The sequence below is a fragment of the Pteropus vampyrus genome, unplaced genomic scaffold, assembly GCF_000151845.1.
Source record: "Pteropus vampyrus isolate Shadow unplaced genomic scaffold, Pvam_2.0 Scaffold150, whole genome shotgun sequence".
In the NCBI taxonomy this organism is placed as follows: Eukaryota; Metazoa; Chordata; class Mammalia; order Chiroptera; family Pteropodidae; genus Pteropus; species Pteropus vampyrus.
Window position 1 is genome coordinate 225,743 of NW_011888931.1, and position 22,854 is coordinate 248,596.

Here is a 22,854-nt window from a genome sequence, read left to right on the forward strand (position 1 = left end):
TTTATCCAATTATATTAAATTCTAGCTTTAATAATGCTTTGCATCATTCATTTAATAAAAAATGTTAACTGAGTTTTGTTCAACTGATATGATATGTAAGGTTTTTTAATAATAAAAAAAATACCAAAATCAGCACTATTACAGAGAAGCAGAAAACAGAAGCAAATAGTTGCCTGAATTCTTCCTTTTCATTTTACTAGTAAAATGTGTGATCTTAGATAATTGTTTCTTGTTCATATTTATTTATGAACAGAGTCATAATCAATGGCTGTAACATGCAAATGAAATGTGAATTTAAAAAAATATAATACCAAAACACTGTGATGCAGCTATATCAATTCAAAATTAGTCTGGAGTTTTTTTCTCCACTTCACCACAGCTTCTCTGGATCTCATCATCTCTCGAACGTCCAAAATCTCAAATTTCAACATTTTACTCTCTGAATACAATTCAGTTGTTTAGATATGGAACTCCTTTCTGCAGCTTGTCACTCTGCAGGATGTTACTGTTACCGCTAGGGTGATATGAAATCGGGCATCCCCCAGCGGCATAGTGGGGGAGGGAGGGGAGCTCCCTGGGTTTTTCCCCACCAACACAGCAAAGAATTACAGGTCAGCGAGATTTAGAAGTAAGATTTATTGAAAGTACATTTTAGAAGGAGAAGGGCCACGCTAAGGAAGGCTGCAACCCTGTGGAACTGGAGAGGTGAAAAGATAAGACAGAGTACGCTCCAAGGGAGGAGTGAGTTTCCAGCAGAGAACAGTGACACAGAAGTGGGAAGGTCCACTTATATTTCAGCCATGATGGGAGGGCCTAGATCATTCATATGTGAGGTTATGTTGACTGACAGTTGGCTGCTATATAACATTTGCCTATTGTGCATATGCTTACCCACAATTCAGTCTGTGATAATTAGATTCATGAATTTATGGGCATAAATATGATATAATAATGATAGTATAATGAGGCTGAGTACTTTCTGTGCATGTGTTTGTGGCTGGTTAAGACAGAGCTTTTATGGTCTTTGTGCTCTAGGAGTTGGGGTAATTTATAACCCTGAAAGGGAGGTATTTCTGGGATCCTTAAGGGAGATCTTCAAGGAAAGTTTCTATGATTACAGAGCTGTCGCTCATGCCTGACTAACCACCTAACATTACTACATTTTTTTACTTCATTGGATGTCATTTTCCCTTTCTTTCAAAATGTTGCATAGACATTGGCCTCATTTTACTTCCTAGTATACTCCAAGCTCCATTCTGCCTCAGGGCCTTAGCACATGTTGTAGCCTTTTCCTAGTCTACTATTTATTGTGTATTTTTCAAGTTTGGTTCCTTCTTATCCTTCAAGTCTAGCTTCAATGTCACCTGCTTGAAAATAACTTTCCTTATTACCTTATCTATGTGTTTACCTCCTTGTTATTCTCTGAGACTGTACCCTATTTCTTTAAACAACACTTAACCACAATTGGCAACTAAATATTTGTTTGCTCGCTTTTCTCTGTCTCCTCACTAGACTATCAGCTCCATGAAGGAGGCGATAAACTGTCTGCTTGTGTATTAATATATATTAATATACCAAGTACAATGACTGGCACATTCTAAGCTCTCGAGAACTATTTGAATAAACAACAAGAGAATTATATAATATATCTTACAGTGATAATTTTTCCAAAGCATCCTACTCTACATTTTACCTTTACCAAAACGAAAGATGTTCAAATCATGTATATGATGAATATTGTCACAAAATCTCTGAAGAAAATTCTCCCATAGTAAAGTATATAATTAGAAATATTCATATTGTAGAAAGTGTAAAAAGATTATAATCTACAGATAATAAAATAGATAAAAGTATATGTGTATATATGTATTTACATATATATTATACTTCTATAATTATACATATGTATATATACATATATGGATGTACATGTATTAATAAGAGTGGGAGAAAAGATGGGAGAAAAAATAACAGGGCTGGGGTGGTGGAAAAACAAAAGTATATAGTGAAAATGTCCCCTAGCAAATTTTTTCTCTTGGAAGGAAAACTGCTTAAAAATTTCTGAAAAATATTAATATACTCTCTTCGTTAGATGACCTCTTAAAAATGTTTTTCTGATTTCAATCAAATAACTGTCATTGAAATTTACTCTCATTAGGTCACTATTGGTGAGAGCACAAACTAAAATGGAAATATTGATATTTTCCTTGCCATAGTTGTTCATTAAATACATCCGAATCTGAGTCTTTCATTTCCACTTCAGTTGACGGTAGAACAAGCGCAGCAGACATAGCCCGGAAAAGGGGTCTAGGTCAGGTTCTATGTACATGGACCTAGGAATCATGTCTGTAGGTAGGTGACTTGTCTGGCAAAAGTTCAAGGAGGTCTCTCTGAATACATAGCAAGCTCTACCTCCTGGTTTACCATGGACAGTCCCTATTTATTCCAGCCACCCCATAGTTAGTAACATGACCCCCTTTCACACTCAAAACTGTCCTGGTTTAGACGATAAATTATATAGTAACCCTACTTATAGCTCTTTAAGAATGTTGCCTGTTAAATGCCAGGCAAGCATAGAAATAATAGACTGTGTGTGTGTGTGTGTGTGTGTGTGTGTATTCAGGGGCAAGACTCCTAAAGAATGTAGACAATTCTCCACCCCTTTCTCCATCCAATTCCTTTAAACCCTGTTCTATCCCTGGCTCATTAGAAATTTAGCTGATAAAGAATTTTATACCTAATATGTTCGATTAAAACATGTATGCAGTATTTGACACATTTTGATATTTGCTGACTTTTGCGACTTTACATTTGTAATCAATCATAGAATAGCATTCGTTTAACATTACTTTTTTAAGTTTCAGACTTCGTTTTTCTTTAAAAGCCCAGTTGCAACCACCAAATACCTGACTCAGCTCACAACTAGAGACAGAGCAAATTTCCCAGCCCACTTAATTTGAAAGCCTGCCAAGATAGGTGAAAGACCTTATAAATATGTAAAGCAGGAAGTTCAAATTACAGTCAAGTAAATCTCTAGTGATTGATGTTCTTTCTAAAACAATTAAAACAAAACAAAACAAAACAAAACAAAAACTAACAAAAAGCAGCATATTTCTAAGACCCCCCTTACCAAAAGTTGCACCCGAGTTCAGACTGGGCAATGTACTTTTAGTACTGTATTTATTTTGGATTTTTACCACTTCCTGGAGGCCAGGAGGAGGCACAGTGGGAGGATCCAAAAAAACTCAGTACCACAGCCATTTTGTTTGTAAGGCAGAGTGGTAGAATTGTCAGCCAGTAAAGGTTTTTGAAACGTAATTTTTAAGGAGAAAAAAAATTTGCTCATTGTTTTTATTTTAGCCACAAAATTCATTATTTTTATTTTTGTTCTCTGAACAAATGCTAGTTACTATGTCTAACAAATTTTGTTTTTTTAAGGAATTAAAGCTCTCCGAGCTCAAGGAGTCGTGAATTTGTGCAAGGATGACTGGCTTCTCTAGGTACCTTAATGATATCAAATCAAAGATGTTTTGAAGGAAATAGTTTTGAAATGGCCATATTTGTATCCAAATTATACATCGACATTTGTGAAGTGATAAACAATCGCTTAAGAAAAGCATTATATTCCTTAAAATCCCACATACAAGAAACGAGAGTGTTCCTTAAGACGTTAAAACGGCATTTTCCTGAGCTAACAAGCAGTCGTGGGTGCTATTGTTTTGCAGTGTCACTTAATAGCGAGCTTAGACTTTTGTCATTTGGATGGCTGTGCTTTTAAAAGCCCAGTGTAAAATGGCACACACACTGCATTTTTTTCCGAGCTGCAGGAGGCGGGGGGAGCGGAGGATAGTGCAGACTGTAGGGACACTGCCCTCCTAGCCAATCAGAGCACGTCTGCTTGCCATCGCAAAGTTGTTAACCCCAGAGTCTTCTGGCTGCCGCTGCCTCCTCTGCTTTTAATCTTCTGTAGATATTTCTCCGATTTTTCCCAGACGCCCACAGATCCTGGGGGAAGCCACCCCATTCAGCTACCGATCATGGAAGAAAGTATTACTTTTTATTTACCAAAAATTGTAAAGATGTTTCAAGATCCATATGCTGCCTGGAGGCTGTTGTTTCTAGGGACACAAGTATCCAGCCTATATTGTTACAATTATTTTTCAAGAACTGGCTTCTTCTTTGCCTACGCTAATGGTAAGTTTGTAATTTTAAACATTTATGTCATTAAATATTTAAATGAGCCACCAGATAAAAAGGATTTTCATTGTGTTTCTTCTTACAAAACCAATCTTTGTATTTTTCTTTAGCTTTGATCTGAACATTCCACCTAATCTTGTCTAGTTAATCTTTACCAAAAGAAAAAAAAATAGTTTTTTTATTAAAGCTAAATATTCATAATATAAATTATACTTTAATTACTGTGAACTACGGAGGAACTCAGCTATTTCAAGATGGACTTGTTTTGTGCCAGCAATGTTGGATATGCCAAATATGTGCATATCCTCTTTATAAAAATCATATATTACCTAATGTGTCCAGGACTAAATTGTCAGCTGGTGAACTATGGCTGTAGTTTTGAAATTTTTTTTTAAGGCCTATTGTGGTTTTCTTGATGGATCACTCAGATACAAACTACAGAAAAGCTGCCCTTGGTATAATGAAGGTGGAGATTGACATAACTGGGTTTATATTAAGTTATGGCTGTTACTAAATAGTGGATCTTTTATTTGCTGATCAGATCTAAACTTGTATTCCATGATGTTAATTCTTCGATGCTCTTCATTAGATAATCTTTGCAGATCTATCTTGTATTTCTCCAAAAAGGTACATTTGGGAGACATTTTGTAATTTTTGGCATTTTTCTAATTTTTTTTCTTTTTGCACACGGTGGGAGATCTTTTTTGTTTTGCATTGATCTGTGTTGGTGGCGCTGTAGTGCTCCTCAACAATCTATGTCAGTTTCACTAAAGAAAAAAGGAGGAAAAAGAAGAGGTGGGGCAAGATTTGATCTATTCTCTTATTCCTTTTTTTCCTTAAAGAAAGTTTAATTTGGTCAGAGGAAATTATTCAGTTGTATGATTTAAATGCTTTCTGTGAACTGTGAACTGTGGGTGAGAGCAGACATGTCGTCACAGCCAGTCCGGGGACCATCAGGGACAAGCATGCAGTTTGCAGTTGTGTTTTATCTGATATGACTATATCAGAATTCTTCAATGATAAAGCTGTTGGTTTTTCCTCAGTAACATTTTGCATTTTCCTTATATTACAGTATTATACATTTTAATGTCTTTTCAGTTTAACAAAACGTTGAGTTTTAGTTCACTGAACATTGTAAAAGTTGAATTTCATTTTGAACCTAGAGATTTCTTAAATTACTATTCTAAGTTTCTCATGGGAATTTACTAGTAGTTTGACATGTAATAGTGCCTACATTGTTGTTTGTTTTATTTTGAAATTATACTTCAATTGAATTAGTGTATATACTTACTTTAAAAAGAGCAAATATTTTTGGAATAAGATAATTCTTTAAGAATATGTATACAACTGCTTTTAACTTTTAAAATATTGGTATCCCATATCTAAATTCAGGATAAATCTTTTCCATCTTTGTTCTTACTGAGTTATCTGATTAGAGAATATGGGATTTAGGCCCAAAGCCTCACAAGAACAAAAATGTATATTATGATTTGACATAGGTTTTATTGGTCTCTGTGAACATTTTAGTTGTTTATAAAGATAGTAAGTATATTCTTCGTTCAAAAAGAAAGTGGGAAGAATCAGTAGTTGTACCTAAAAACATATTATTTTGGCAAATAAAATAAAAACAACTGAAATAGTATCCTAGACCACCTTTCCATACGATTGAACAGATTATTTCTTGAGAGAGTAAAAATTTCTGAGCTTTTAAGTTTTTTTATTCACTTTGAAATATAAAAATGCTGTTTCACTAAACATTTAAAATTCTGAAGAAAAAGAATGTGTGTAAGTGACTAGGAATAGTATTCCTGATTTTTGTGTCCCTATAATTTACCTGTTTAGGATCCTTTCCTTGAACTTAAAAAATAATCATATATTATGCCCACATTTTATTTATACTACGCTATAAAATTTGAAAATATTCACTGTGACATTTTATCTCTTTGTAAAATTTAGATGCCCCCATCAAGACTAGTTATGACATTATAGATTATTTATAGAATGAAATACTGCAGGTATATGTATATTATCTAATCCTCTGGTTATGATGGAGAGTTTAGTTCTCTAAAGTTGATCTACTGAATAAAATATACTCGCCAATATGTTTATTGCTAAAATATTCTGTAATTCAGCTGGTGATATTTTAAATTTTAATTCATGGAAACTAAAGCTGTTTCTATAATTTAGCCCCCTTTTAAAAACAAACTGATGCTATGAAGTCCATATGTAGCTATGCAATGCTCTTTGTTCTCCAACATCATTGACTATTACATCATTGATTATGAAGTAACCATTATAGTTCAATCTTCACTTTAAAATATCATCTGTGGATATTTATATTAAAGATATTCTTCCATCCATGACTCTTACATCACTATGTAAGTAAAGAGGTTTAAATTTATGAAGAAAAAAACAATTCATTATTTTATATTATTCTCCATTTTAAAAATTCACCTTGTGCTTCATTTTAGCTCTTGATTCTGTGGATAGTCTTTTTGTAACTGGCAACATTTTTGTAGGCATTTGGCTCATGAGTTTGGTGTGATTATGATTAGAACTATTATCTTAAACACTGTTTTCACAAAAATATTTATTAAATATAGCATTTAGAGAATTGACTTCCACAGTAACAGTTGCTAAATCATGAACAATAAAGAATTCTTTTTTTAAATCTCGAAACGTCATTTTAGTGAACAATTACACACTTGTATCTTTCTTAAACACAATTTAATCAAAGATCTTAGCAAGTAGCAAAATTGACTATATTAAAATATATTATTTTTTCACCCTGCCCATCTCTCTGATGGAGGGAGGGGTCAATGAGTAGTGAAATGGCCAAAAAACAGGTTGTAGAAAGAAGAAATAAATGATACCAAAGGCATGGAGAATCTGTAAATCAAATTCTAAACAATAAAAAATGAACTTGAAATTATAGAGCTTGATCAATAACAGAAATAAACTGAGAATTTTATTAAGACAATGCAATGAGAAAACATAATTTCTTAATTTATTAATTTGTGTTCATTAGTATTGCTAAAGATTGAGAAAATTTTCAGGTTAGCCAAACCTATTAGGAAAGATGAGTTAACAAAAGGAAGAAACATTTATAGGGACATTAAGATGACCTAACATAAAATGCTGAAAATATTAGCCAGGACCAATCTCACATACCTTGGAATGAACTTTTTTAGAAGAAGGAAAAATAGCTAAAAATTTTCCCCTCTGAAAACCAAGTTCAATACAGACCTGAAATTGTATATGTTTCTAATTCTACCCACTGCTCTTGCATATTTACCTCTGCCATTTTTTGACATATTATTACTTTCCATGAGACTATTCAGATTACTGTACTCAGCATGATTTTGCAAAGGAAGAGAAGGGGGAAATAATAGACAAAGTCAGTATTTGTGTTATGATTTTGTTTTTTTTTTTTCTTTGAAAAATAGTCTCAAATGGAGAATCTAAAGGGAAAGTAAAGCAAAGATAATGGTTTCTTTATGAAAAATATTAAAGGGGTGTACTTTATATTTGATTTGTTCACATTCATTTTTATTTGGAGGTTTGTTTGTTCTATATTTTCCTCCTATCTATTATGTGCTATTATGCTAAGACACTAGGAGACAATGATAAGAAAAAGAGGCAAGGATCCCTCATGGAGTTTATAGTCCAATATGGTTCAACTTTCTAAGGATACTTTAAATCTAAGATCTTACATGTGGGAGGTTCCCATTTGGGAATAAAGGTCAAATAAGATCTCTGGAGTAAATTTTTTTTTTTAATTTAAATCTGTTTATACAGGATTTAACAAGTGTCCTTCTAATGAAGGACCAATATTTGGATACTAAATATTCACACATTGAGGGGAAAGTAGCCCTCAGATTCTAGATATGACCCAAAAAGATGCTACATAAATAGTTGGTTACCTAATGCACATTCTTATTGCAAAATGAGAAATAAAACATTAACTTATTTGCTTGAGAAGAGAGACGGAGAGGATCATTCTGGTAGTTGGAATTTGCAGCATGTCCTTCTGAGGTCCATTTAATGAAAACTTTTTTCAAATGTGGTAGAGACTCCTTTTGTACATCATTTTTAATGATGTACACAATTAAATTTTGTTGTAGAGCCGATGAATCCATACTAAGATGCATTACGTCATTTAGTTTGCTTTCATACTAATATAGAATGCTATTGATAGCGGCATTAAAAAAAATCGATCATTTCAACCTAATTAGTAACCAGGAGGCAAGCCAGATCTAGGTTGGGTTCAATAGCTCCACAGCGTTATCAAGTTCTTTAGTAGGTTTTGTTTTTTTTCTTTGCAGTAATGTTAGTGCTGTCTTTCCTCATAGTCACAAGGTGGTTGCTGCAGCTCCAAGTATTATATCCTGATATTACAATTTCCAAAGGGAGAAGAATTTCTCTTATACATCTCTTAATAAGTAAAGAAATTCTTTCCAGAGGCACACAGCACACTGCTTCTTATAGCTCACTGGCCAGTTTGTAGGACATAGTCATACCTATCCAGTGACTGGCAAGGAGATTGAAATGACCATGATTGTTTTGGCTAGGGAAGAGCTCTTGGAAGAGTGAACACTTACTGAGTATCCAATGTTCAATATGGTCAGCTCCTATTTGCTTTGTATAAATTTTAACTGCTTTCTATAAATATTCTTGAATGGTAAAACATGAATATCTGTTTTCATAAAGACCAGACTGGTCACAGATGCAGCTAATTTAAAAAAAAAAAATCTAAAAACAAACATTTAATTAGAGCTTACTATGTTCCAGCCTCTAGGCTAAAAATGCTACTTTTATTATCTCCTTAAATCCTCACACAAACCTTGGAGATAGAACAATTATTACACCCATTTTATAGATGAGGAAACTGAGGCTTAGAGAGTTTTGGCCCAGTTACATAGTAAATAAAAAGCTGAGGTTTGGCCCAGGTTGCAAAGTAACTGAAAAAGCCGAAGTTTGAACCTGGGGAGTCTGAAATCAGAGCTTGTTTACTTACCTACTCTTCTATATAGTCACATTAGATATTTGCAAATTTATGGTGTATAAATTGACATATTTGAAATGTACTGTGTAATGTCACTGTTTCAAAGAATCCTCTAGTGAATTATTTTATAAATCTAATAACCTTTTCATAAAATGAGTAATTCCCCACCTAATTTATATATATCTGAATGTTTATATGTTGAATTTGCTAAAGGCACATTGGTACTGCATCTTATCTCTTCAGGAATACCTCATGAAATTCTTTTAGAAGTTGAATTTTTATAGGGAGAATAAAGATCAAAGATTAGGAAGTCTGTGAGACTTTATTGAAGTGGGTAAACTCATAATTCACAATGCTAGGTCCAAATATTGGCTTATATTTCACAACTTAACAAGGTCAACTTTATGTACGAAATGTTTCCATCTTTACCAACTTTGAGATGTATGGAAGTTTTCAACTCTGGGATATTTTGGGGGGATTCAATGTACTCTAGGTCAGGGGTCCCCAACCCCTGAGGCACAGACCGGTACCAGTCCTTGACCTGTTAGGAATCGGGCCACACAGCAGGAGGTGAGCGGTGCAGGGGTGGGGAGGGGGACGGGCGGCGGGGGGGCGGGGACAGCGAGCGAAGCTTCATCTGTATTTGCAGCCGCTTCCCAGCGCTAGCATCACTGCCTCAGCTCCACTTTAGATCATCAGGCATTAGATTCTCATAGGAGCACTGGTCCCTGGTGCCAAAAAGGTTGGGGACCACTGCTCTAGATCAGTGGGTCTCAAACTTTCTAAAACACAGATTTCTGGTCCCTGCACCTAGGGTTCCTGGTTTAGTTGGTCTGGGATGGGGCCTGAGAAGTTGCATTTCTAGTAAGCTCCAAGATGATGCTGATGATGCTGACACTGCTGGTCCAGACACCCCTTTTTGAGACATTTCTCTACAGAACCAGATGGTACTTGCTGTGATAAATATTTTGGCTTTTCAATATGCCAAACTTTAAGGGATATCACTTAACATTTGGCAAATATAGGAATAAATACATATCGCAACATTAAATAGTGTGGTCAGGATAGCCTCGCTGGAAAGGGGAGAGTTCAGCAATGACTTGAAAGAAGTCTCTTCTTATGCCTCGGCATGAATACCACATCTGAGATTTATTTGCCAACAACTCATGTATGTGTCTTATTTTTAACCTTAAAAAAAAAACAAACCAGCAATCCATAACATAAATTATTTTTAAAAGTAGGTAAAAATAGAACTTAGTTGCACTCAATAGCAAGTTACACCTAAAAAGATTTCTGTATCTGTGGCATTTTGCTGGGTTTTCTCAAGATTTATCCCACCAACCACTAATGCCCTGCATTCATTAACATGACATGGTTTCGATGAGACTGAAAAAGAAAGGCTGCCATGCCAATGACCTATATTTAGCTCTGAAACTCAGGCTGCTGCCCCAATCCACTGGACTCTCTCCATCCTCCAAGACAGAGGTCAGAACCTCCAGTTGAAAAACACTATAATGTGCTGACGAGCAAAGAGAACCTTTTCCAAGAGTTTAATTGCTTCACTGCTTCGAGACTTAAGAAATTTTTAGATCTGAAGGACTTTGCTCATTTTTCATTAAAGTACAAAGTCCAAGGAACAGATTGCCAACATAAATGAGTGAAAAACAATCAGCAAATTCAATGTCCCTAACGTTTCCAGAAGCCAATATGAGCTTTGAGCTATCCCTTCATACCACTGGAAGCCTTGTTAGAGAAGCTAGTATGAAGTACCCTGAGGCAAGAGTAGTAAATTTAGGCTGATTTGGTCTAGTATCAAAAGGAGTCACTCAGCACCTATTTAATGATAGACTCAGATCATTTAGAACAGCCTAAAACTGCCAAGATTGTGTTGTCCAATACAGTAGTCACTAGCCACATGTAGCTATGTAAACTTAAATTTAAATTTGAATTAATTAAAATTAATAATTCAGTAGCTACTCCTGGCTAATGGCTACCATACTAGACAACAGATTTATAGAACATTTTTGTCTTAGTTTGATATAACAGAATATTATAGACTGGGTGGCTTATAAACAACAGAAATTTATTTCTCACAGTTATGGAGGCTGGGAATTCCAAGATCAAGGAGCCAGTGGATTCGGTGTCTGGTGAAAGTCCATTTCCTGGTTCATAAATGGCCATTTACTCAATGTGTCCTCACATGGGGGGAAGGGGAGAGAAAGCTCTCTGGGTGTCTTTTATAAGGGCACTGATCCCATTCATGAGGGCTCCACCATCAGGACCTAATCACCTCCCAAAGGTGCCACCTCTGAATATCATTACATTTGGGGTTAAGATTTCAATATATGAATTGGGGAGGGGGACATAGACATTTAATCTATAGTAATTTCATGATTGCAGAAAGTTCTGCTGGACAGCACTGATCCTGCAGACCACGGTAGGCTCACACTGCTGCACCAGTGGTTCTCAACTCTGCCTAAACTGAAAATCACCCAGAAACAAAATGGCTACACCCCATCCCAGGGATTCTAGTTGGTCTGGGATGGGATCTGGGCATAAATATTTTCCAAAACCTGTCCATGAGATTCTAATACGCAGTTGGGGTTAAGAATTGCTAAGTTACACGGTTGAAGTAAGACACGAAGCCTAAAATTTGAGAGATCAGTAGATTAGAATTGTTACTTCTCATCTTAATCTTTCAAAAGCTACAATCCACCTCCTAGGATGCAAGGGAGGTTTCAAACTAAAATAAAGATAACTGAGCTGACCAATCAAGTTCTATGTGATGAAACATTAAGTTGGCTACTCAATGAACCCCAGCTTTAGCTGGAAGAGGCCAGCCTAATAGCTGCTCTTAAGTTATGTTACATTATGTCCTCAAGAGTGAGTCTTGTATATTGACAGACTATTCTAAAGTTAACTTGAGTTTTTTTAAATTAATATGAAATTTAGTAAAGTTACATATCCAAAGGCAGTTCTTATGTTTTTAAATTTAGTTTACAAGTTTTATCATATTTACAAATCTTGCAATTTTAGAAATGATGGTTCCTTAAAGTTTGGTCTCATCTATAACACTATTTATTAAACACTTTCCAACTTTTTATACTGCATTTATAAATTTACTACATACAATTGCCTCCTTTGTTGCTTATGGAACATTGTCAAGAAGTTAAGAAATGCACACATATCTAATAAATTTAACTTCTAAATACAGCGATTCTTAAGTTCTCTTTAATGTTTCAACATTATATATAACTTAGGAATCCTACTCAAAAGTCTAATAGGCTCATCTCGTATAGCAGTAGGCCGAATGTTCTTAAAGAGAACAATTACCTGCACTAAAAAATATTTCTGAAGTTAATAGATGCATATCTATGAGGATAACAGTTATATATATCCTACCAAACAATTTCAGGTGTTGCCTCTCCAAGTGAATTTTTTTTCGGTCTGCCTTCTCAGTTTATTGAGATTTCTTGATGAGCAGAGGTTTTGGTTGGAACATAACTAGACCCTTGTCTGAGATATTGATGTGGCATGCTGAGCCTTATTTATATTCGCTGTATCAAAAAAAAAAAAAAGAGAGAGAGAGGGAGGGAGGGAAAGGGGAGGGAAAGGGGGATGGAATGGCATTCTGAAAGCTTACTTGCCTAAAATATTGAGTTATATCTTTCCTTTTTTCAAGCCAGGTTAGAATCTGGTCCCCATGCAAGTGGCTACATCAATTGACAAATATTTGGATTTTTTATTTCTTAATGCTCTAGAATATATTACTGTCCTTTATATCTAAATCTAGAGACCTCTGAACTTGGCAGAATCCTACATTCCTTCACAGTCTGTCTTGTAGAGCAATCAACTTTATTTTAGAACAATCAACTCTTGCAGATATTAACAGATACTCAGTTAACACAGAATCTCTCTTATGGCTTTGTCTGACTGTGTGGTCACAATTTCCAACTTTATTCTATAGACAAGGTTTTTTTAACTTCCAGAATAGCTGACTAGAAGCCTCTCCCTACACATTTTATTGAAGTCAGCATGAGAATACTTTAAGTACACAACTTTGACAGACCTGTTTGAGTTCCTAGCCCTGCTCTTTACTACATGTACAACCTGGGGCCAATTACTTATCTGTCCAGACCCTCAGTTTCCTCTTATATAAAACAAGGTAATTTAACCTACCTCATTTAGCTGGTGTGAGACCATGAGTTAGTGCATTTAAGCCACCTAGAATAATGCCTGATATATCATAAGCAGTCAGAATAAGCTTTAAGTTCAGGTTGCATAGAGACCCCTGATATCAGGGATCAAAACAGGACTTGCACAGTGTGATAGGAATTTATTAAATAAATCTTCATTGAGCTTCTACTACATTAAAAAACAACAACAACATTGTGCCGAGCCTTAAAGGATTAAAAAGAGAACAGAAGAAGAGAAGCATTTGGCAATTGGGATAAACTTTGAAGGTGATTTTTACCAGAGAACTGAAAGATAGGAAGGCTTTCAACATGTAGAAATTGAGAGAAGACATTCCAGGTAAAGAAAGCAGCGTGAGCATAAGCGAGGAGGAGAGAAAACACATGGCATTTGAGAATAGCGACTAGAAGTCCAGTGTGGGTAAAAAGTAAGCTATAACATGCGGGTTCAGAGCCTGGGAGAGACCCACGACAGTATCTTGGAACCAGCACAGGTAGGATCTGGAATCTCAAGTTAGGGACTATCTGGATGTCAGTCAGTGGCCACACAATACAAACCCAGACGCTTGTAACTGGCCAGAAAATGCTGATGAGATACGTAGGAGGAAACTACCTTGTTTTTTACAGTAATCTGCTTACCCATTAGCCTGGTAGAGGAAAACTCCAATGGTCTGAATCTCTGACCAGGTAAGTTTTGAAGGGGAGAGTTAAAGAGAAGCAGAAGGGATTGAAAGTTTGGGACTATTTTTAATAAGTGTGAATACTGGGCAGCAGGGGGCAGCATGAGAGCACCTAAAAATGCATAAAAGATTTGCTTCGGTAATATTTCCTGACAATTATGAGTTTATAAGGCTACTTATATTATTAAGAACTTAGGATTCTTTTTCTCAAAATGGATAGAAATTGAAAAGAAGAGAAATAACAGGCTGGCTAATGGTAGAATGATGTTGCTGTTTGAGAGCATAGAAATAAACAGTTGTCTATGTATTCCTTTTAAATGAGTAGGAACTTAGAGTTCATATAAATTTGAAAATGTATAAATTTCAATTAGAAAACACACCTTTATATGGCTCCTTAATATTGTGCATTTTTTAAAGTATGCTCATTCAGCTATACTACGTTAAAGGAACCACTATAAAAAGTGGGAAAACCCTTGAAAATAAAGCATTAGTTAAATAATTAATAAAAATTTTAATATACATTCTATTTTACATACCATATATATGGAATTTTAAATTTTGTTTTTTTTTTTTTTAAGTCTGTAAGTCTTTAGACTTAAATGAAATTTTTTTCTTTATATCTAAAATTCAAGACTATCTACACTAAATTCCATTATATTTTTTTCTGGTGAAATTCACCTCTTAGTAATCTTTTTAGAAGTTTGGATGGTAACTGATGAGCAGAAAATTGGAAGTTTCCATGTAGATTTTTTTTTTTTTTTAGCTCTGGAATTCACCATTGTGAACTCTATATTACACTCAACAGAAATTCTCTCTCTCTCTCTCTCTCTCTCTCAATCTCTCTCTCTCTCTCTCTCTCTCTCTCTCTCTCTCTCTCTCTCTCTCTCTCTCATGTGTGAAGACAACGATATCATACTGCTTCATACACTGCACACTTAAGGAGAAACTTTCCCTCTCATTGTCCCTTCCTGAGTCTTTCAATGTCCATCATACATGTTTAGGAAGCTGTGATCTCTGTGTAGGTTATCTTTCATGTGTTGGTTTTCATTCTCTCATTTCACCTTATTGTTTATGCTTCTTTCCATATGTTAACAATACTTTATACTAGTCACTTTAAATGATGACATAAATTGATGGCTGACTATTCCATGATTGTTGAATATTGATTTCCAACTTCATTAAGAAAAATCTGAAATGATGAGTAAACTTTTGGTTTAAGATCATTTACCTCAAAATTAGTTCTTAAATATCATGAAAAGAAGTGAAAATAAACTATTTTGTAAAGATATCAAATTATTTAAAATGTTACCTTTCAAGCTAGGATTACCAGGATATATACACGGGATATACCCTGTTTGTTTTTACAGAAACTAAGTTCACTAACTGCAATAACATCTTTTTCTTTTGTATCTTCCATGATTTATAATACAATGTTTGCACAGAGGTGGGGCCCAATAAATGAAACGTTAGGAAAACTTATTAAAGTATATGAAACATAATCTAGTTTTTTGATGTAATATTTAAATGTATTCTTTATATTTTCATCATACTTTTCAAATTGTTAACCTAGTTAAATTGTTATTATCATCATTGTTGTTGCTGTTTGGTATTTTTCTCAGTGCCTGGACAATACCATTCTGTTAATTATTTTCTTAACTTATTACATAGAAATTGCCTGTGTTCTTCCAGAAGAATATCACATTAATTGCAGATCTTTTATTACTAGATTCATTATTTTGGTTGTTTCTGCTTCAGCTTTTATTTTGAAGTTTGTGTCTTTCTTTTCATATTAATTCCAAATCTGTATTTTCCAGTCTTAATGATATATATGTAATTACATGGACTTGTCAGATCACATTTGACCACACTTATGACAAATATAGTCAGGAAATACCTAAAGGCATAGTTTCTATAGAAATCATATATCTCAAATTTAATTATCTTTTCTTAACTTTTTACATTTAAGGAATCTCATGTATCCCTGTTTTTTTGTTACAACTATAGAAAAGGGGAAACAATCATAAGATTTGAGAGTTGGAAGAGTTGGGAGGGATCATCAAGTCTTAGTCCTTCTTTTCAAAGTTGAGACTGAGACCCAGGGAGATTAAGATCAAGATCATACAGCTAGTTGGTGGCAGAACCAGGACTGGAACCTACATCTTTTAAAATAAAATGCTCATAAATAACTATCTAATACAGGTGAGATAGCACAGCACAAATTATTTTCTAAGTCACTCGCTTATAAAAATATACAATGGTTTTAAGAGCTTTCTGCTTTTTTAAAATAGCCTTAACCATATACACTCTCCCCCCACCCCCACCACCGCCCATGATGGAGTCAATATAAAATTAGACCCTTTTCTCTATACTTAAAATTGTTTTGCTTTTTATTCCCATTGAGAATTAAGAAAAGAGAATTTAAGAAAGACAATTATACAGAATATAGTTCAAAATTAATCCTGGAGAACCATTATTTTTCAAGTAGACCATGAAAGTTTTGTTATTTAAAAAAGCACAGATTATGGAACAACCCAAGAAAATGAATGCAAACAGAGTTTTGATAAGATGGAAGAAGGGCAACTAGATACTGGAGAGACACAAAACAGCATTCCCTATAAGCCTGATATTAAAAAGTGTATGTGTATATATGTGTAAACACAAGCATTTTTGTGCATGGAAGGAGAAAAGATGGGATTTGAAAAATTATTCAAAAAAGAACACTTTTTGATTCAGATAGCATTTCTTTCTTTTTAAGGTTTGGATTTTGAGTGCTTTGTTCTAAGGAAAGAAAGACTGAACAGCTAGTGTAAACCCTGTTTAGCATTTACGTTAAAATGAAGGCAATGAGAACCTGGTTCAGCCTACTTGGGGGCAACCAACTTCCACACTACTATGGAAACTATTCTTTAATATTCCTTTTTAAAAATGCTCAGCAATGAGAGTCCAGTCAAGTGGTAGGATAGGTAAACACTGTGTTTGCCTCCTCCCATGACCACATTAAAATTACGACTAAATTACAGAACAGTCAACCTGGAGAACTATCTGAAGACTAGCTGATAGAAGTCCTATAATGAAGACTATAAAGAAGAAGCCACATCAAGACTGGCAGGAGGGGAAAAGACACAAAACAAGCTGACCCCACACCCAGGTGTGGCAGTTAAGAACTTGGAGAGCGATCTCGGCTGCAGAAGTCTCCTCAGAGGAGTGAGAGGTCCTAGATGCACATGGGGCTCCCCACCAGAGCACCAGTGCCAAGAAGAGGTGTCTTCACAACATCTGGCTGTGAAAAACAGAGGATTCTGACTGTCCAGGTGAGACGGAAGCCTGCTGAAAACTTAGACATCCTCTTAAAGGGTCCAAGCACAGACTCTCTCACCCTGGGCTCTGGCAGATGGATAGATGGCAGCTCAGGAGGTGCCAGAGACATACAGGGAGAGGCTGAGTTGTGTGGCTTCAGGGTGAGGGCTGAAGGGACAGTCCCTGTGTTGAGCCCTCCTCCCATGCAGTCTGCAAAACGGCACCATCCTTCCTGTGTTGAGACCTCCCCACCATATGGTGAAATCTGAATTTGCACTGGCCTGGTGAATCCATTCGCTCCACCTTGGTGATTCCCAGGGACCCCGCCCCATCTAACTCGTGCACTGCAGGAGGCACTATCAGCAGCAAGCAGGCAGCCAGCCCCTGCCCGCACACTGCAAAAGGCTCTTTCAGCAGTAAACAGGCCACCTTGGGCTCACACGCCACGGCAGGCACTTTTGACAGCAGGCAGCCAGCCCCAGCCAGCTCTTTAGTCTTTCTCAGGGGTCTGTGGGCCCCAAGCAGGCAGCAGCTGGCCTCAGTGTGTTCTGAGCCTTTTGCTGAGTGGCCCCAGGCTCAGCACTGGCACCAAACCTGAATGTGTATTAACCTGGTGAACACCACTTGGCCCACTCAAGTGACTCCCTGGGACCCTGCCTCACCCAACTTGTGTACAACCCAAGGCTCTTTCAGTGGCTGAGCTTTATGGACAGCCAGAAGGTGGCAGCAGGGCTTAGGATGCCCTGGGCCTTTGGCTGACCTACCTCAGGACCAGTACTGGTGACATTCAGCCTCGATTTTCTCATGGCCTCTCCTGTGCACCACCAGGTCCAACACAGACAGTGAACAACTGAGGACTGCTTTCTAGCTACTACCAGGTAGCCTGAGGCTGATCACAGGCAACAGCTGACCTTGGCCTGCACAGGAGCTTCTCCCAAGAAGTTCCAGAACCAACATACCCAGAGGCCAGCTTCGGGCCACAACAGAGCACCACCTGATTATTCCCCACAAGTGGCACACCCAACGAGTGGTCTCATCAGGCACCAGAGCCCCCTGGGGCAAACCCCGCTTGCTCCATGGAGTAAGCCCCTGAACAGCAGCTCATATGCTGTGGGAATGGCCAATTCTCACAGCCAGTCAGCTGGAGGGTCAGTCCCACTCACTGATATGCCAACAGCAATCAAGGCTCAGCTACAACAGGAGGGTACACATAACCCCACAAAGGACAGACCTGAAGCTCCCGGCCAGGTGATCAGGGAGACTGCACAACTGAGCCCTATAGGGCACCTGCTACATAAGGCCACCCAGCCAAGACTGGGAGACATAGCAATTTACATAATACATAAAAGTACAGAGAGGCAGCCAAAATGAGAAAACAAAGAAACATCTCAAATGAAAGAACAGGACAAAACTCCAGAAAAAGAAATAAAAGAAATGGAGGCAAGCAACATACCATATATAAAATTCAAAACACTGGTCATAAGGATGCTCAAGAAACTTAGAACTTCAACAAAGAGATAGTAAGCATTAAAAAAAAAAAAAAAAAAAGACATAGAAACCATAAAAAAGAACCAGTCAGAATTGGAGAATACAATAACTGAAATGAAGAATACATTAGAAGGAATCAACAGCAGATTAGATGAAAAAGAGGATTTAATCAGTGATTTGGAAGACAAGGTAGCAAAAAAACACCCAATTGGAACAGCAAAAAGAAAAAAGAATTTTAAAAAATGAGAATGGTTTGAGATCTCTGGGACAATATCAAGTATAACAATGTTCACATCATAGAGGTACCAGAAGAAGAGAGAGCCAGGGTTTGAGGCATATTTGAAGAAATAATATTGGAAAACTTCCCCAACATAGCAAAAGAGATAGACAATAAATCTAGGAAGCACCAAGTCCCAAACAACATGCACACAAAGAGGCCCACACCAAGATACATCATAAGTAAAATGCCCAAGGTTAAAGACAAAGAGAGAATCCTAAAAGGAGGAAGAGAAAGGCAGCTAGTTACTTACAAGTGAGCTACCGTAAGACTGTCAAGTGATTTCTCAACAGAAACTGGAGGACAGAGTGATTGGCACGAAATATTTAAAGCGATGGAAAGTAAGGACCTACAACCAAGACTGCTCTACCCAACAAGGCTGTCATTTAAATTCAAGGTGAAATATAGTGTCTCAGACAAGAAAAAGCTAAAGGAGTTCATGACCATCAAACCAGTTTTCCAACAAATGTTAAATGGACATTTTTAAGGAAGAAGAAGGGGAGGAAGAACATAACTAATAAGAAGGCAATAACTATATACCTATCAATAATCACTTTAAGTGTATATGGATTAAATGCTCTAATAAAAAGACATAGGGTAGCTTATTGGATAAGAAAACAAGACCCACACATATGTCGTCTGTAACAGACCCACTTCAGATCAAAAGATACAGACTGAAAGTAAAGAGATGGAAGAAGATACTTCATGCAAAGAAAACAATAAAAAAGGGAAAAGGTAGCAATACTTACTTCAGACAAAATAGACTTTAAAACAACGACTATAATAGACAAAGACGGGCTTTACATAATGAAAAAAGGAGCAATACATCAAGAGGACATAACCCTAGAAAACATATATGCACCCAACATAGGAGCACCTACATATATAAAGCAATTATTGGCTGACATAAAGGGAGAAATTGACAGTACTACAGTCATAGTAGGGAACTTTAACATCTCATCAACATCAATGGACAGATCACCATACAGAAAATAAACAAGGAGACAGCAGCCTTAAATGACACATTAGACCAAGCGGATATAATTGATATTTTTAGAGCATCTTACACTAAATCAGTAGAACATACATTCTTTTCAAATGCATATGGAACATTTTCCAAGATAGACCACATGTTAGGCCACAAAACAAGTCTCAGTAAATTTGGGAAGACCAAAATCATATTAAGCATCTTCTCTGACCACACTGGTATGAAACTAGAAATCAATTACAAGAATAAAATGAAAAAAAACACACACAAACACATGAAGGCTAAACAACATGCTGCTAAACAGTGAAGGGTTAACAGTGAGATCAAGAGAGAAATCAAAAGATACCTTGAGACAAATTAAAATGAAAACACAATGACCCAAAATCTATGGGATACAAGAAAAGCAGTCCTAAGCAGGAAATTCATAGCAATACAGGCTATCTCAAGAAACAAGAAAATCTCAAGTAAATAATCTAACCTTACACCTGAAGGAACTAGAAAAAGAACAGCAAACAAAGCTCAAAGTGAGGAAAGGAAAAGAAATAATAGAGAACAGAGTGGGGGAAAATAGTCTTAAAAAAAAAATACAAAAGATCAATGAAACTACAAGTGGATTCATTGAAATGATAAACAAAATTGATAAATCTTTAACCAGACTCATTAAAGGGGGGCGGGCAGGAAGAAAAAGGACCCAAATAAATAAAATCAGAAATGAAAAAGGACCCAAATAAATAAAATCAGGAAAAGGATCCAAATAAATAAAATCAGAAATGAAACAGCTGACACCACAGAAATACAAAGGATTATAAGAAAATAATATGAACAATTACATCTCAACAAATTGGACAATCTAGAAGTAATGGATAAATTCCTAGAAACATATCATCTTCCAAGACTGAATCCAGAAAAAAAACTGGAAATCTGAACAGACTAACTCCTACCAATGAAATCAAATCAGTAATCAAAAAACTGCCAACAAACAAAAATGCTGGACTGGGTGGCTTCACAGGTGAATTTTACCAAACATTCAAAGAATTAACACCAATCCTTCTCAAACTATTTCAAAAAACTCCCAAAAAGATTCCCAAACTTATCTATGAGGCCACCATTACCCTGATTCCAAAACTATACAGAAATATTGCACCAAAAAAAAAAAAAAAATTATGGGCCAATATCCCTGATGAACATAGATGCAAAAATCCTCAACAAAATATTAGCAAACTAAATTCAACAAGACATTAAAAAGATCATAAACTATGATCAAGTGGGATTTATTCCTGGGATGCAAGGTTGGTCAATATCTGCAAATCAATTAATGTGATACACTACATAAACAAAATGAAAGATAAAAGTTATATGATCATATCAATAGATGCAAAAAAAGCATTTGACAAAATCTAACATCCATTTATGATTAAAAAAAAAACCTCTTAGCACAGTGGGAATAGAGGGAACTTACCTAAGCAATAATAAAGGCCATATATGACAAACCCATAGCTAACATACTCAATGGTGAAAAGCTAAAAGCATTCTCTTTAAGATTGGGAACAGGACAAGGATGTCCACTTTCACTACTTTTATTCAACATTATATTGGAAGTCCTAGCCACAGCAATCAGACAAAAAAAAAAAAAGGGGGGGATCCAAATTGGAAAAGAAGTAAAACTGTCATTATTTGCAGATGACATGATACTGTAAAGAGAGAACCCTAAAGATTCCACGCAAAAACTATTAGAATGGATTAATGAATTCAGTAAAGTAGCAGGACATAAATTAATATTCAGAAATTGGCTGCATTTTCATACACCAATAATGAACTATCAGAAAGAGAAATTAAGAAAACCCCATTGACAATTGTATATATTGTTTTAAAAAATACTTAGGAACAAATCTAACCACAGAGGTAAAAGATCTGTACTCAGAAAATTATAAGGCATTGAAGAAAGAAAATGAAGATACAAATAAATGGAAGCATATACTGTGCTCACGGGTAGGAAGAATCAACATCATTAAACTGGCCATACTACTCAAAGCAATCTACAGATTCAATGCAATCTCTATCAAAATACCAATGGCATTTTCCACAGAACTAAACAATCCTAAAATTTATATAGAACCACAAAAGACCCCAAATAGTCTAAGCAATCTTGAGAAGAACAAAGTTGGAGGTGTCATGGTATACTACAAGGCTATAGAAATCAAAACATGATACTGACATAAGAACAGACACATGAGTCAATAGAACAGAATAGAGAGCCCAGAAATAAACCCACGCTTAATATGGTCAATTAATCTAAGACAAAGGAGGCAAGACTATACAATGGGGTAAAGACAGTATATTCAATAAATAGTGTTGGGGAAAACTGGACAGATACATGTAAAAAATGAAAGTAGATCACCTTCTTACACCATATACAAAAATAAACTCAAAGTGGATCAAACACTTAAATGTAAAACCCGAAGCCATAAAATTCCTAGAAGAAAACACAGGTAGTAAACTTCTCTGACATTGCTCTTAGTAACATTTTTTTGTGATATATCTCCTTGTGCAAAGGAAAAAAAAGAAAAAATAATGGAACTACATCAAACTAAAAAGATTTTGCACAGCAAAAGAAACTATCAATAAAATGAAAACACAATGTATGGAATGGAAGATATTCACCAATGATAAATCTAAAAAGGGGTTAATATCCAAAATTTATAAAAAAAACTCATGCAACTCAACACCAA

At 35.8% G+C, this 22,854-nt stretch overlaps 1 protein-coding gene across 2 annotated transcripts in view; it reads left to right on the top strand.

The window, feature by feature from the left end:
* The first annotated feature begins 3,885 nt into the window (after window positions 1-3,885).
* EPC1 (enhancer of polycomb homolog 1) overlaps window positions 3,886-22,854 on the top strand; it is an 88,880-nt gene continuing 69,911 nt past the window's right edge. The window contains exon 1 of one of the 2 annotated variants that reach the window (XM_011369475.2): window positions 3,886-4,194. In XM_011369475.2, coding sequence (XP_011367777.1) covers window positions 4,192-4,194 — 3 coding nt within the window. In that variant the 5' untranslated portion in view covers window positions 3,886-4,191. The remainder of the gene's footprint in view (window positions 4,195-22,854) is intronic. The other variant, XM_011369474.2, reaches the window with a different exon arrangement.